Source organism: Zalophus californianus, chromosome 12, assembly GCF_009762305.2.
Source record: "Zalophus californianus isolate mZalCal1 chromosome 12, mZalCal1.pri.v2, whole genome shotgun sequence".
Classification (NCBI taxonomy): domain Eukaryota; kingdom Metazoa; phylum Chordata; class Mammalia; order Carnivora; family Otariidae; genus Zalophus; species Zalophus californianus.
Genome location: NC_045606.1, coordinates 26,987,997 through 27,005,718, shown reverse-complemented (window position 1 = coordinate 27,005,718; position 17,722 = coordinate 26,987,997). Strand labels below are relative to the sequence as shown.

The 17,722-nt window shown below is 36.4% G+C and overlaps 1 protein-coding gene across 1 annotated transcript in view; it reads left to right on the top strand.

Annotated features, from left to right (window-relative positions):
* The window catches only part of SEMA3E (semaphorin 3E), a 242,219-nt gene that overhangs the window by 208,060 nt on the left and 16,437 nt on the right, over positions 1 to 17,722 (top strand). Inside the window, 6 exon segments of the mRNA XM_035723379.1 lie at positions 2,259 to 2,296; positions 2,299 to 2,354; positions 4,507 to 4,548; positions 6,178 to 6,344; positions 10,492 to 10,559; positions 12,586 to 12,725. Of these exon segments, the coding sequence (XP_035579272.1) occupies positions 2,259 to 2,296; positions 2,299 to 2,354; positions 4,507 to 4,548; positions 6,178 to 6,344; positions 10,492 to 10,559; positions 12,586 to 12,725 (511 nt within the window).

Below are 17,722 nucleotides of genomic sequence, written 5' to 3'. Positions count from 1 at the left end.
TCTACAGACATTTAAAAAGCCTTTTTAAGTGCTCATTTCTTTCTTTTCTTCATATTCATGATAGTCATAGCTACAGCAGTTGCTATTTAGAAGAGTAATCGTCCTACATTCTACAGAGACATTGCATATACCCAGATAGGAAACCAGGATATCATATTAATACTGGTGCTTGGGCTTCTCCATTCATACTTTTCAAAAAAATCAAGAAGTAAGGAAACATTCAATCTGATTTGCAGAACCTTGCTCTCTGGTGTAGGTAATATTTAACCCCTTATTTTAGGAGGTTCATGTTATAATATGCTCTGCACTCTGGATTCAGGATTAACAAAGCATCACATTTCTTTAACAAAACTTAAAATTACTTGGCCATGCATGAATTTACTCATAATGATATCTACTAGAGCTTTTTTTTTTTTAAGTTCCATGAACAAGAATAATATTTGATAGAATTAAGCATGGGAAAAGGCATGTTATTTTTATTTTTATTTATTTTTATTTATTTTTTTTATTATAAGATTTTTATTTATTTATTTGACAGAGAGAGACACAGCAAGAGAGAGAACACAAGCAGGGGGAGTGGGAAGAGGGAGAAGCAGGCTTCCCGTGGGGCAGGGAGCCCGATGCAGGGCTCGATCCCAGGACCCTGGGATCATGACCTGAGCCGAAGGCAGACGCTTAATGACTGAGCCACCCAGGTGCCCCAAGGCATGTTATTTTTAAATGTCCTGGAAAGCAGCAGTCATATACAGTATATCAGTCCAAGACTGTTTTTGGAAATACTTTCTCATTAGATTGACCAAAGCTGTTTGAGAGAATTCCAGAATATCAGATATATACTTATGCTATCATGTAAACGATGTTTATCTCAGAGATATCATGATATTGAGCCACAGCTTAATAGCGCAAAAGACCATATTTGGTGAAAGTGTGATGAGGACATTGGAAAATCCCACAAATGATAGTTATTATTTCCACATGTGCTTTAATACCTGTGTGTGTATAAAATACTGTACATAGGTAGAGAAAGTCCTCATTGCAAATCACTATTTGCAAATTAATAATTTGAATTTCATCTTTGCTTTTTGCTTGATATAATAATAACTGAATGTTTATTATGTGTTCTCGGCTTAAAAATTATAGTTTGTATTCCTTTTCATGTACTATCCAGGTAATTGTTACTAGTTTTATTTTAAACAAATTTTATAACCCAACCACAAAATTTGAGAATTTTTTAAACAAATTACTTAAATACCATATAATCCTTAGGTCAATACCTCCAAAGTGCTTATTTTTTTCTGAGCTGTTTTTAGCACTACATCAAATTATTCTTACAGGCAAGTAAGTATCTTATTAAATTTTTTATGAAAAGACCAAGCTCAGGCGCGCCTGGGTGACTCAGTTGGTTAAGCGACTGCTTCGGCTCAGGTCATGATCCTGGAGTCCCGGGATCGAGTCCCGCATCGGGCTCCCTGCTCAGCGGGGAGTCTGCTTCTCCCTCTGACCCTCTTCCCCTCTCATGCTCTCTATCCTCTCATTCTCTCTCAAATAAATAAATAAAATCTTTAAAAAATAAAAAAAAAGACCAAGCTCAAGAATATCAGGTATAATAAAAATTAGATGGAATTTTAAATTATGAATTTAAATTTAATAAAATTATTGATAACTATGGCAGCTAAATGATTAATGCAAGAGTACTTATATTGTTCTCTCAATAGTATATACTTGAAACTTTTCTTATTAAAAGTGTGTGTACATATGTATCTTATCAAATATCATTGTATACATATTAATACATTTTGATTTCTCAGTCTTTTTTTTTTTAAGATTTTATTTATTTGACAGAGAGACACAGCGAGAGAGGGAACACTAGCGGGGAGAGGGAGAGGGAGAAGCAGGCTTCCCGCTGAGCAGGGAGCCCGATGTGGGGACTCAATCCCAGGACCCTGAGATCATGACCTGAGCCAAAGGCAGACGCTTAACGACTGAGCCACTCAGGCACCCCTGATTTCTCAATCTTTAATTGAATTTCTGAATCAAATTATTTGAAAAATAATTACATATTATTTGGTCTTATTTTTTAGCAAAGCATATAGTTATGTGAATATATAGGTAATCATATTGCTTCAGCTAGCAATAATTAAATGTTTCATGCATCTAAATCTCAAAGCGTATTCAAATTCGTAGTCCCTGCATGGTTTTTAATTGTTTTGAAAACCAGATTGTGACAAGCTTCTGGTTTATCTCTTCTTTTCCTTTCTTACAGATAATGGAATTGTACTGAAAGTAATCACGATTTATACCAAGAAACAGAATCAATGGAAGAAGTAATTCTAGAAGAACTTCAGATATTCAAGGTATTTTTATAAGAAAAAAAACATAGCCAACATTTATGTATTACAACTGCAAATGAGTTGTAAATAGGAAAGATGTTAGATCAGTTTTTTTTTTCCAATAGGTATGTTGTGAATTCAGAGTGAATTTGAAGTGAGGAATGGTTTAAAATCTATGTGATTATTGCAGACTATTCAAATGAGAAGGCCAATATTTGCCCACCTAGCATGAAAAGAAGTTCAGTATATGAACTGTGACTTAAAGAAATAATGCATTTGTAAAAATGAGACTTGGCAATAATGATTCTGGAATTCATATGTGGTATGTGTTATTTCTTTAAGTCACAGTCATACAATTAAAAACCAAAAAAAAAAGAAAAGCAAAAAACGATAATGCAAAGATTAGACATGACAGTCGTATGCACACACACACACACATACACACACAGACTCAAGTGTCAATATTTGTGGCAGGTATGGTCTTTAAAATCACCGTGAACACCATTAGTGAATACTGGCCAGCGCTCCTAGGGGACATACGGGGTTAGGTTCCTGTGAGTCTCTAGTCACAACATTTTTATCAACTGATCAATATATAACTTTGTTCTTTTTGTGTTTTTAATTGAAAGATGCCTCATTTAGTATATATTGTTGATTAACATGGAGCCCATGGGTCACAGCACTGTAACGCATGCATGAACAGAGCTTATTTAACACATGTATTTTCCCCATAATACACATCACACAGCCTTTTGAAGCTTTGAAACACTAGACAGCACTTTAGCGCTTTGCTTAGAGGCTATTTTAAACATCAAAAATTGCCAATAAAAACACAAAAATGTGAAAAACATGGCATTAAATAGACCATGAAAAGGACACTTGTTTAGAATACGAGAGCTGAAACAGGGAAGGCAGAGTGTCGCATTCATTGATCTCAGCTGGGGTTGTACTCATCGGGCAACCAAAATTTATTGCCTCTGTGTGCCTGCATGTGTCCATGAAGGACCACAGAACACTGTAAGTATTAATATTGGGAATACAAATACAATTTTAGCAAGTAGCAAAGTTGTAAAAAAAAAAAGTCTGCAAATTATGAAGATTGACTGTATATGTTTGTAATGGATACATATGAAATTAGCTTTATTGATGAAAAACAGGTTTGTTTCACCTTGGCTGTCCCGGAGATTAGTTTCCCTGTAGCCACACCCAGTGTTAAGCATGTTCCTACCTCAACCAGAGCAGCTATGTTTTATTTATCTTGCTTTATTGGAGTTCTTTGTCAGATTTCATTTCACATTAGGGACCATAGCATCAGCCACAGGGTTTTGTTCATATCAACCCTAAGAAACATTGTCACCTGAATGAATAAATGAGGGCATGCATGCCTGCCTAAAGGGTTCTATTGTTTAAATACAGAAAAAACTATTGACACAAGGGGATCAGGTTTTCTCTTTCAAAAACATAATTCTTTGAAGGATAATCATCCACAGAGTGGATCCCACCTGCCTGATGTTTGTGTACTGGCAGAATCCATCTGAGTTTGTGGTACTCATTTGAGAGACTTTACTCTTAATCACCATCCCTAGAATAACACACAGGCTCTCAAAGCTGTGTTGTAGATCATCTTTCCTCTGTTGCAGTTCGAAGACAATGAAGTTATTCATCTTGCTCAAAGCATCCTGGGTTCATATTGATTGACCATGATAACACCAACAGAAAAAAGTATTTTATTTAGTCTTGGATTAAAACAATTAAAGTCACATGGTTTGTTAACAATATCACCTATTCAGAGACATAACTGTTTCACTTCTAATGGTTCAAATACCTTATAAGAAAGAACACTGTGACTCTACTATTTATTTAAAGATACTTGAGTTTCCAAGGCTTGAGTAATCTTCAAATGCAAATACAAAAATTACACTTCAGGAACAAATGGTGAGCTATTTAGATTATCCACTACTTTTTCACCTTACATATCTGTCCTATTCCATTAAAAAGGGTTCTTAAAAGAAAGCTATATTTAACGTAATTATATGTTCCCCTATTGATTTGCTAAAATGAAAACTATAGGCTAGTATAGAACTAGTCACATACCTAATATGAGTTCACATGATTTACAACCATATTAAAGTATGTTCCTGTATTTCCTTAAAAACTTAAAAAAATTTTTTTTCAGGATCCAGTTCCTATTATTTCTATGGAGATTTCTTCAAAGAGAGTAAGTTTGTGTGTATGTGCGTGTGTACGTGTTTGTGTATGTGAGTCAAGGTCAAAGATAAAGAGCAGAAGTACATGTGCTTATACATGAACGAGTTACAGTTTTATTCTGATGAAAATATATGTGATTTACATGTAATAGATTTATTTTTCTATTATTAGAGGAAGGTAGATAAGAGTAGATTTACTTCTAGTATCATGATAGGATGTTATTCTGTAATTTTTTTGTTAAAGTTTTTGCGAAAATAACAGTAAAGGATGGTAACACAAGAGTGTGCAGTGAAACACAAAGCTCCTCTCCGCTTTACTAGAACCAGTTTCTGGTGCAGATTTCTCCAGAAATATTATCTCAAATTTATTTATAAATAACCATTTATGTTTAGGCAAACAGGAACATGTAATGTTACTTGTTCTGCTACTTATTGTTTTTACTTTACAATGTATCTCACAGCTTATGCCCTCATTCTATGTCTATATCTGTATCACTCTTTTAAATGTTATAGGTTAGTGTGCACTACTGTTGGGAATGTCAATTGGTGCAGCCAATATGGACAACATTACAGAATTTCCTCAATGTATTAAAAATAGAACATGTGATTAAACAATTTCATTTCTGGGTATTTATCCAAAGGAAACAAAACACTAACTCTGAAAGAAATCTGTACCCACATTTATTGTGGCATTGTTCACAATGGCCAACACGTGGAAACAACCTAAATGCCCATCAGTGGATGAATGGATAGAGAAAATGTGACCTATATGTACAATGGAATATTATTCGGACACACAAAAAAAGAAATCCTTCCATTTGTGACAACATAGTGGACCTTGAGAGCATTACACTAAGTGAAATAAGAAAAGACAGATACCACATAAACTCACTGATATGTGAAATTGAAACAAACAACAGGAAAATGAGCTTGTTTTTTACAGAGAACAGTTTGGCAGTTGCCAGAGGCAAGGGGTGGGAGGTGGGCAAAATGGGTGGACAGGATCAAAAGGTACAAATTTCCAGTTATAAAGGAAGACCTGGGAATGTAATTTATGGCATAGTGATTATAGTTAATGATACCCTAATGTATATTTGAAAGTTGCTAAGAAAGCACACACACACACACACACACACACACACACAATTCTTCCTGTATGTGTTGAGGAATGTTAACTAGACTTACTGTGGTGATCATTTCACAATACATACAAATATTGAATCTTTATATTTTACACCTGAAACTGCAATAGTGTTATTTATCAATTACATCTTAGTTTAAAAAATACAACAACAAAAGACCATTTACTTATCCAGTATGTTATTGGACACCTCTAAAGGTCTTTTAAAAAGACCTAAGGTATTAAATGATGAAAGAGGCTTTCTGTTTAAATAACAAAACAACAGTCAACTTCTTGAGATTTTGTCAAGCTCACTCTAGCAATTTTGTTTACGGGCGTCCAGGTCTATAAATATATTTCGTATCTTAGAGAAATGAAAGTACCAGTGTTCCATTACCCATCCTGAGTAACTGCAGTAATTTAAATGAACATTCACAGAAGTGATTGTGCATAAATGTGAAATTCAGTGAGCATTCTGTCCCTTTCTGCTAGCGGCCTCTCTGTTCTTTGATGTCTCTAGCAACAGCTGTATGTTGGATCCGCTTCTGCCGTGGCCCAAGTCCGATTCCATCAGTGTGACATGTACGGAAGTGCTTGTGCTGATTGCTGCCTGGCTCGCGACCCTTACTGTGCCTGGGATGGCATAGCCTGTTCCCGGTATTACCCAACAGGCACCCATGCAAAGAGGTGAGAGAGGCCTCAATGGGCTATTTCCCTTGTTTAGAAAAGCCATAACACTTTCTAAAATATTTTCCTTTCTACACACATCCCATGAAAATAACCATGTTAGTTTTGTTTAAATAAGCCATCATAATCATACTTTGTTCATAATCTAAGCTTTGAAAGTTGAATCTTACCTGAAAATAACTCCTATCAATTACTGTGTAGAGACTGGAGTTTTTATTGGGTTTTTAATTTCTTTTTAACCATGTTTGAATCAACTCTTCCCCCTCCTGACACTTTTGCTGCAAGACATGAGACCAGTTTAGATAAACTTAAAATGTGGAAATGGCAAGCCACCACACATGAGGGATTCAAAGACTTGAAAGAAAAATAAATAAATTCTAAAATACATCCTGCATTTGCCCCGTGTCCTCTCAACCAGCTGGTCTTCATTTATTTCATTTTGAAAGTGAATATGTTAACTCCTAGGCAAATGTATGACCTGTATAATTAATGAAATGTGTGATTTAATTCAACACAAATGAAAGGTACTTAGAGACCTCCAAACCCTGATGTGTACAATTCAGCGAGGTCATTGCCACTTGTAAAAGAAAGTAAATCTCAGGATTCTTTGAACAGAAGATCTTGAGGTCCAGAGAGTATTTTGAAGGATGGAGATATTTCTTTACTCAAGCCATATGAAATTGTGCGTGCTTTGTGGGGAAACATAAAAGAAAATATTTTTATTTATTATAAAATAAGCATTTACTTTTTTCTCCTAGTAAAGTGGCCAAAGACACTATAAAGCAAAAACACAGAACTATGTACAGTTTCCTTACTGAAAATTAAGTTTTTATTAATTTCAATTATTTTTACTCTTTGACTCTGGGTTACTTTTTTCAAACTTTTTTAAAAATTTCATTTAATATAGTTATTATATAAAAATCTCAATAATGTAGTTTGTTTTCAAGAATCAAGCAAATTGATTTTGTACAAATGCTTACTGATATTTAAAAACACTGCTTGAAGAATATAGCCATGTTACTATGTAAAAATAGTGTTCAATGATTTATTCACACACTACGCCAACTACCGTACTATGTGCATGGAGGATGGAGAAGTGGTCAGTACTCTGGCTATATGAAATTGGAACCTAAGGTGGAAAATGGAATTGTAAATAAGGATGATAGTAGGTCACTACTGAGCACTTATTACATATAAGATACTGGACTAAGCACAGTACACGTTATACATTATTTAATTCTCAAAATAACCCAGCCTTTGAGCTCAGTCTTGTAGGTGGAAATATAAGAAGATTCTAGTTAAAGGGAATTGTACAAAAGGCATAGAATGTTCAGGGAAAACCCTGTAGTTCCATAGGTTAGGAGTAAAGTAACTGGTTCTCAGGGTGGAAAGGTAATTTCACCGAAAATAATAAAATGAATTTTTTTATTGTTATTAGCAACAATAACAGTGTTTGCAAGCCGTGCATCAAATACTTGTGAATAACAAAGTTTTGTTTTAGGCATGCAGTAGAGGTGATGAATGAATTCTTACTAAGCAGTTTCCGTAGCTAGATACTTCTTGATCCATGGTGCATCTTATTAGAGTATACATCCACAAGCTTGATAATATATTTACAAAGGGTGGACAAAAAGTTATTTAGTAAAAGTCAAACGAATGGGCAGAATCTTAGGAAGGAGCCCAATGCTCGAGTCAGGAGCCGCTGTGCTCGTAAATGAGTGAATTCAGTTCAGTGACAAGTAATGGAGATCTTTCACTGGTGTCGGATTCTTTTGAACCATCACCCACCCCTGGAGGAGAACTTTTTGGATGGGTTCCAACACATGAAGGGAAAATAGTTTGCTTTTATAGCAATTCGTTGTTTCTTCAGACCTGACCAGCAGCAGAAATTAAAAACTGGTCATTAAAATAAATACTTTTCTGTTCACAGAGTGAAAATGAGTCAACAGAGGAAAAACATTAATTCGTAATCCAAACCACTTGTTTAAAATAGTCTTCCAAAATACACTATAATTTATAGAGCTAAGTCTTTTACTTCCCCTGGCCCTTATATTTTGTCTGTTTCCGGTGTGCTCTTAAAAAGTTTCTAAGTAGCAAGAGATAGAAGAAAAATAGGTAACTTTGAGAATAAAAGGCAACTTTGATGAACCTTCCTCAAACTCGTGAACATTTACGGTCTTTTTAATATGCTGAGGTAAAGGACAGTTATACGAAGATAGTATAAAGTGAACTGAACCCTTGTTGGGGGATGGGATAGCGTTCTTTTTAAATGCATGTGTTCATGACTTTAAACATACTCTGTGTTATTATTCACATTGCAAAATTTTGTGTTGTTATCCACATTGCATACCTAGAATTATCTGAATGCACCTCCCTTTATGCTCACATCACTCATATAATAAACCTGACAAAACATTTCTGCAGAGTAGAAACTATTTCCTGTTTCCTTGATTTACCCCTGCTCCATTACTCACCACTGCTCAGCAGACTTCGGATTCCCAGTACCAGTGCAATACTTAATGAAGGAAGGAATCCGCAAGAGAAGTTTACTTCTCATCCAGAGCTGCTATCGGTTACATATACCTGCACATGCTAGCATAAAATAATGCAGAAGCAGAAAACTTTTTACTTTTGCTCCTTTTTTGTCAAGTTCTTTTTTCAGTTTAACCCAATAGAATGATTCGTACAGCGCTTTTAATCTGAACTGTATAAAATCCCAGGTTTCTAGACAAAGTCTTCTAATCTACAATCTCTGTATTTTAAAAAAGCAAGCTTTGCACACAGGTCATAATTCTAAAAGTTGATTGCAGATAGGCACCTGCCATAGCTTTCAATACAAGGAAATACTTAAGCCATTGTTTTTTAAGTATTGAGCTGTTAACTAAGACCTGAACTCACATGTGAGAAAGCACTCCATCTCTTGAAATGTTGTTCCATTATCATTATTTGGAGGCAATGAGGAGAGCCTAGAAAGAAAAAAAAAAATTGAGATTGGAATAGATTTTAGATGTTGATCAATTAGACCAACTTCATTTTACAAAGGAGGACAGAAAGAACCAAGGTATGTATGAAATCAGGCAACATGTGAGTGATGGCATTGGGATTTGAATCTGGTTCCCTTTTCCAGATTTTATCATTGCATATGGTTAAAGCATTTCATTGTCACTTTGGAAGCCTCACCATCTCCCTCTGGGGTGAAACTTCTGCTTTGCCTTCTGTTTTTTCCTCAATCTTGAAGAAATGCCATGATTTAGAAAAGCAAGTGGTATTTTCTGCCTTTATGTAATACTTCTATTTTTATCTCTAATCTGAATTAATATGCTGAAGATTTTGATCTTGGAATTTCAGTGCTAATAATGATAATTTCCATTGTCTAATCCCTCGGAAAGATGCTTATGAATTTAAAACAAGATCTGTACTATAGAATTTTTTTCCCATGGATAAAGAACGTTGTTATTTTTCAATTATATATCTAAACAATCTGTAAAATATAAAAATACACTAGAAGTGATTCTCAGTCTAATAGCCAATCTTGCCATACAGCCAGTTAAGTATGTATTACACACAATCACATTGAATAGAGGTATATAATATCTACATATAATATCTGAATAAAAGAGTAAGTTGAATACATTATTAGTTTCTCTCTTTATTGCCAGCTCTGTTTGTGCTATGTGACTAGGATGGCTATAGAACAAAATATTTGGATACAAGTGCCTTTACCTTTTTTGCATGCACCTTATTCTATATAGGAGTTGTATAATTTTTATTTAAATAAATAGTCTGACTCGAATCCCACTCTCTTTCCTGCGTACCTCCTTTACCACCCCAAACATCCATTTGAAACAGAAGAATTCTTGTTGCACTAGATTACTAAACAAAATGTTAAGAGAGCTTTCTTAAATTATTTCAGGATCCAGAATTCAAACTTATGTGAACGCTTAAAGAAGAGTTTTATATAGTTCTTATCCATTGAATAATAGTGGAAATAGAAACTATGAAACTTGAATTTTATCCTTGTTTTGTATGACAGATCAATTTTTTTCAGTAGCAGAATACTACTTGAGTCCTTAATGCAGTTGGCTGCATTTTAAAGTCTGGAAAATTGAAATCTGAACATCTCCTAAATGCATCTACTTTCTTTCAGGCGATTCCGCAGACAAGATGTTCGGCACGGAAACGCCGCTCAGCAATGCTTTGGACAGCAGTTTGTCGGTAATCCAGAGAAAATCAATTGCTATGGGTTACTCGGGGTGTACAGTGAAGATAAACTGCAGACTTCTTAAAAGACTTCTTGTTTCCTTTGTGATTGATATATACTACAACAATGTTACTGATTTTTTTTTCCACGTAGCTAAAATTTTGTGGATTTTAAACACCGAAAATTTTAATTATATGGGACGTATAATTTTTAATTAATTAGGAAAATTAATTCTATATGCCACTACGAAAACCTTACTATTAGACCTCAAAACAGGAGGATCTTAGAACGAGATGCCACGGTGATTTGTAGGACCTCTCTCTCCGTCTCAGCCCCAGGAATATCTTCACCATTTTATGCTACCCATGGTAATCTTATCAAGGGTGATCAAACTTGTATTAAGTCACCTACTAAGCTTTGGGGTAGAATAAAGTGAAAAACTTTGTCTTCCACAAGAGTAGGGAAGCCGAGAGCTCAGGCTGATGGAGCAGATGGGAGTTTCTGAGGAAAGGTAGTGAGTGGTCTGATGGGTAAAGGATGAGAGGAAATTTCTGCTTCAGCAAATGTAAGAAGTCACACGACACAGAAAACCATGGTCCTGACTCTTCACATCGTGTTGGTGGTTGGAACTGGCTGTGATTGGTGTCCCCAGTTTCACAAGGAGGTACCAGGGAGATGAAGCGTCGTGACTGGGAGACGAGGAGTGCTTATATACAATCCAGAGTTGCATAGCATCTGTTCACTAGACCCAAGGCTGAGTGAGCATTTGGTGCAGGACATAAGGCTTGGACAACATTGGCTAGAGGAAGGCAGGATCTTAATCTAGGAAAATTTAGGCATCGGTTTTGAAAGTGAGGAGGACTCAGGCACAAGGAAAAAATTCCCAGGTTCTAGTTACTGAATTTGATATTGGTTAAAACAACAACGAACACATCCACTTGTTTTTTTTTTTTTTTTTTTAAGATTTTATTTATTTGAGAAACAGTGAGAGAGCGAGAGAGCACAAGCAGGGGGAACAGCAGAGGAAGAGGAGAAGCAGGCTCCCTGCTGAGCAGGGAGCCCCATGCGGGGCTCGATCCCAGGACCCTGGGATCATGACCTGAGCCGAAGGTAGCAGCTTAACCAACTGAGCTATCCAGATGCCCTGTCCACTTGCTTTTATTCCTCACTGCAGTTAAGTGGTTTAGCCTGTATGCAAATTTGAGTTCAAGTCCAGTGAGAGCCTCCCTGGGCCAAGATAAAGATTATAATCAGGAAGCTCTGGATCAGAAGTCTGTAGTTCAGTTTTGTACCCTTTTCTTACTGTAGGAGCCCAATATTTGGATAAGTGCAGTCCCTTGACAAGATCTCACTCACACTTGTGTTTATGTAGCACCATATCACCTTGATTTCTGCTTTCTGCTTTTGTTTGTAACCATGGATTTTTGTCTTACATTTTACTAGAATATTTGATGTTCACCTTCTCTTGCCTGCTCTGTCAGTGGATATCATCACTGATTTTCCATGCATTTAACACTGATGCACCTTCTTACTGTCCTGACTCTCCTGCTCTTTGGACCCACACTCCCGTTTACCTCTTTCTGGTCCTCTCCATAGCCTGCAGTACTTTTTAAAGCCTAGATTTTGGTACGCCACTGTCCCTAAATATCTCCTTTAAATGACCTTGCATAGAAATTAGTAGTAAGTCCTGAAAGCTATTCACTTTGCTGTAGGAATCTAAATGAAGAATCTCTTTAAAATATTATTTACTGGAACGCCAGAGTGGCTCAGTCAGCTGGGTGTCTGCCTTTGGCTCAGGTCATGATCCCAGGGTCCTGGGATCGAGACCAGCATCGGGCTCCCTGCTCCGCGGGAGCCTGCTTCTCCCTCTGCCTGTGGTTCCCCCTGCTTGTGCTCTTTTTCTGATAGATAGATATAGATAGATAGATAGATAGATAGATAGATAGATAGATAGATAGATAAAAAAATAAAATCTTTTAAAAAATATTATTTACTGATAAAATCAAAGTCTTAAAGTTAATTTTAGTATTTATATTATAGGGGATGCTTTGGATAAGACTGAAGAGCGACTGGCGTATGGCATAGAGAACAACAGTACTTTGCTGGAATGTACCCCACGATCTTTGCAAGCAAAAGTTATCTGGTTTGTACAGAAAGGACGTGACACAAGAAAAGAGGAGGTAATTCATAGCTGCACATTCACGCCGTGATGTCTTGCTTATGGTGTGTGATAGTAAATAGATGATGACTTATTTGGTATTTAAAAATGAATCAGTCTATGGGGGGTGGGAGGGATGGGGTGGCTGGGTGATAGACATTGGGAAGGGTATGTGCTATGGTGAGCACTGTGAATTGTGCAAGACTGTTGAATCACAGATATGTACTTCTGAAACAAATAATGCAGTATATGTTAAAAAAAAAGAAGAAGAAGAAAATAGCAGGAGGGGAAGAATGAAGGGGAGTAAGTCGGAGGGGGAGACGAACCATGAGAGACGATGGAGAGGGGAGGTGGGTGGGGGGTATGGGTTAGCCTGGTGATGAGTGTTAAAGAGGGCACGTTCTGCGTGGAGCACTGGGTGGTATGCACAAACGATGAATCATGGAACACTACATCCAAAACTAATGATGTAATGTATGGTGATTAACATAGCAATAAAAAAATTAAAAAAAACTAATGATGTACTGTATGGTGCCTAACATAACATCATAAAAAAATAATAAATAAATAAATACAAAAAAAACTAATGGGAATCATTGTCATGAAAAAAAAATGATTCAGTCTATTGTGCTATACATATTGTGCTAAAAAGTGGATTTATTTATTATGTGTGATGTATATACTTATAAAAAGTTTTAATATACACATAGATTGCTGTGTATATATAATTTATATATGCTATAAAAACCTATGTGCATATATAAAATTTTTATGTGTATAAATATACATGTAAAGACATATAAATACATATATTAAATACAAAATACATATATACACATATAAATAAATTATATGTGCATGTATGTGTGTATGTATAAACTTGGATTCTGAAAATTGGACTTTTATTCAGTAGGTACTCTTAGCTTCATGATTTTAGTACCTTGTTGTCAAAATGATCATCTTAAATTGTATCACCCAAGGCAGTGTTCTAGAAAAATAACAAATTTAAACAACATTAACACGTATATCTTAGACATAGGGATAATAGAATTAAAACAACAGCAACAACATTAAACCAATTGTTTGATAAAGCAGTTGAGTCATATATGAAACATTGCCACAGGGGTTCCATTAGTGCCCACTGGGAACAAAAGAAAGGCATCAGTTTGTCCTTTTGAGTAGGTTTAGTGGTGGAGATTATATTTCTATTATCATCTAAATAATGAGAGAGGAATCAGTTGTGCTGCTTTTATAGATGGAAGAATAGGGAGCATTTAAAGCACACATAAGGGATAGTCTGGAGGCAGTTACTGGATAATCTTTTTATGAGAGTCTAGGGATCTGGTTGCATATTGGCCAGTGTCAAGGGCATGAAGCACTTAGTAAAGGCAGGTAAAACGTTAGGGATGCTAATGTGGGCTTTGAACTCAATTTTCACAAAAGTTGAATTATAAAAATAGAAAGAATGAAATTTGGTTAAATAAAGGGAAATAGATCTTGGTGACTGCTAGCAAAATGTTTCTTGGTAAAAAGAAGGTAGCAGATTGAATAAGGGAAAGAAATATTAGACACCTGCCATAGGACCCAGGGACGAGCTAATAGGGACACAGTGGGTAGAGAAGGAATCAGTGTAGCCATCAACTGTAGAACCCAAACGTAGAGCACACTGACTTTTTATGCCTATTTTTCCTAGTCTGTTGTTTAACTAAAAATGCAACGTATTTTTGGTCCAAAATCATACAGTACATTCTGGGAGAGGATTAAATTTGTAAATCCCATGTTCCTGGAATAGTTATTAGAGAGGAAGGCACTCAACAAAGGCACTCTAGAAAGGCAATCACAGACAGGAAAATTCTTCTGAATTTTCATGACATCATAAGAATAAACATGTGTTCTAAAATGTTACAGCATATTGCACTAAAGTACATTGTTGATTTAGCACTACGGTATTTTCCATTTGACAAATCTGATGTGAAACTGATTTTTAAATTCCGTCATAATCCACTTGGCAGGAGAGGGCCTGGGAATATTCTGTAGCTCCTTTCGGTGAACGGCTTCAGAAGACAGAGAAGTCATTCTTTCATCAGTGGCTTTCTTCCCTCAGTGTGTTCTGTTTCTAATTTGGAAGTCACTATAATCTGCCTCATTTGGAAATCTCTACCAAATCATTTTGACAGGCTGCATCCATCAATGTTCAATTATAAGCTTCTTTCTCCTATTGTGGATATAATCTGCTTCTCCTTTCCCCAAATTTTAGTTTCTGTTTTTCAAATTTCCATGACTGATAGATTTACTGATACTTGAAATTTTGAATTTACTCCATGCATTAGGTGTCATCATCATTGAATCCTTGGTTTCTATAGACACAACAGTGTATTCACAGTTCTAGAACAAAACACAAAATTGCTGACTTCATAAAAAGGTGATGTGTTTGCTGAATGCACGGAGCAGAATGACTTTGATTGTCCTTTTAGAGTTTGTTTTAAAGTTCTTTTAGAGTCTTTTATGGAGCTTTTAGAGGTTTTTTTCTTTAAGACCATTTTGTTAAAAGACCATTTTATTATAGTTACTATGGACAGAATTATTTTGTTATCATATCTTGACCATTGTATAAGATCTTGAAATTCATCCACTCCATTTCTTACCTCATATGTAAATGCTTTTAGAGTACCCTTGACAGTAGCCAGCAAGGTTCATCACAGACACTTCAAGCTGTAAGTCATTAATTTGAAGTCAGACCATAGCCTTTGTAAAAAAAGTTTTGATTGTGAGACACACACACCACATTTTTGGGTCTGGGACTTTGGCCTGCAAATCCAAACTCACCTCTCTGGAAACCATATATTCAGGTGAATAAAATTTTGCTCAAATAAAGCTTTTGAAATGATACGTAGCTGAATTGCTAGAAAACATCTCAACATTCAGTTATCCAGTTTCTTTCTCTTTTTTTTTTTTTTAAGGTTTTATTTATTTGACAGACACAGCAAGAGAGGGAACACAAGCAGGGGGAGTGGGAGACGGAGAAGCAGGCTTCCTGCTGGGCAGGGAGCCTGATGCGGGGCTTGATCCCAGGACCTTGAGATCATGACCTGAGCCGAAGGCAGACGCTTAACAACTGAGCCACCCAGGCGCCCCAGTTATCCAGTTTCTAAACTGGATTACTGCTCTTCTCTCGAATGGGCACTTTATGGTCTCCTGCTTTCTTAAATACCACATGTGAACCACATCTCTGTACATTTTACTAATTCCATAAATATTTATCGAAAGCCTGTTTTGCAGGTAATTCTTATGGGAATATTTTTCCCTTGGCTCAGTGACCTTAGTTAGGATGTGCATCAGTTCTTGTGATATCCTGAGGGAAAGGATTTTAATAGAGGACACTTTACAGGTGAGGCTGTTCTTCACTGTGCCTCTACCACACACAGAAGCTGCAGTAGTAGGTAGGTGCTTACCTTACTGCTCTTATGTCTCACAAATGCGCATTTGAGGTCATGGACCTCTTCCTACAAATGTGGAAACGAAAACTGAGAGAGGTATAGGTAACAAACAACATCCGTGACGGACCCAGGGTTTGAACTCAGATATTCCTGACTCCAAAGCTGAGCTGCTTCCCACGTATTCAGCGTCTAAGTACCAAGAGGAATTTGCTCTGTGCATTTAATAGAATATACCATTTTATTCTAAAACATGATTTACAAGTGACATAATTGAGACACAGAATGTTTAATCACTTCCCTGGTTACTGACAGCTAGTAAAGTTGACTCACATCCACGTATCTGTGGGTTCTCTTTACTAAACCACACAGCCTTCTGAAATCAGAACCCTAAATACAGTTTCAGATGCTTTGGGACATGTAGCAAATGGAAGACAATTTACAGCCAAAGTTCTGTAATTTGACTTCTGAAAAATGGTCCTGATATCTGCTTGATTCTTACCTATATTTTTCTCATCAAACTTCGGTGAAGCATGCTATTGCAGCCATGGGGGCAAGAACAGTAGTCCTCATGTTTAGATGTTAAGAACCACCAGTAATTGGAACAGTTCCCACTCTAAGCAGTGATACCATGAATCCTTATTATACAAGGTATGCAGTGTGTTTCCATTCTCAGTTTCTCTTTCAGGCTTTATTTTATGTCTGTTGGTAGAAGAAGGGTTCTGTATCAAATTAAATGTTCTCTCTCACTTGAGCCTATGTAATAGAAAACCAAGAGCACTCTACCTCGTTTTCTCGGGTTTTTAACCAAACTAATGCTTCATTCTTTTGCAACTTACCTATTGAGCATCCGATATGCCCTGTTTTCATAGAACCTGTATTGTAGAGAACAGAGGAAGATGATGGTGTTGATGAAAACAGTAGTACAACTAAATATAAGAACCATATTTAATGTATCAAATGATGATGAGAAGAAAAGTGCAAGAGAGATTACCTGCAGGGAGAGGTTGCAGTTTTAAAGGGGTGTTCGTGGAAAGTCTTAAACTAAGAGGGTCACCAACTCAGTGACATTTGAAAAGGACTTGAAAGAACTGAGGTAGTAGGCCATATGCTAGTGTTGGAGAACTTTCTGGATAGTGGGAACAGTAGATGTAAAGGCCCTGATATATTCAAGTGCACCTGAATGGGAGTTGGGACTGCACCTGATATATTCAAGGAGCCTTTGAGTGAAGGGCAGTGTGGCTAGAAGGGAATGAGCAGTAGGGAGACTAGTAAACTATGGGTCAAAGAGTGAGGGAAAGGCCCTGCCTGTGCAGGGTTTTGTAGGCCCTTATAAAGGGCTTTGGTGTTTGCTCTGCGTTAAATGGATAGCCATTGTGTAGTTTCCAGCAGAGCCATGACGTGATCAAAATTTGGTTTTAAAAGGTTCTATTAAGAATATAAAATGTGGAAGTGGGGAGAAAGGCAGAAGCAGGTGATCATTGAGGTGATAGGGACATAAATCTTTATGTTCGCTGATACAACATTAACTCTGTATGTGCCCTTTACCTTCAAGGTCAAGTGGTATACACGTGACTGCCTCATA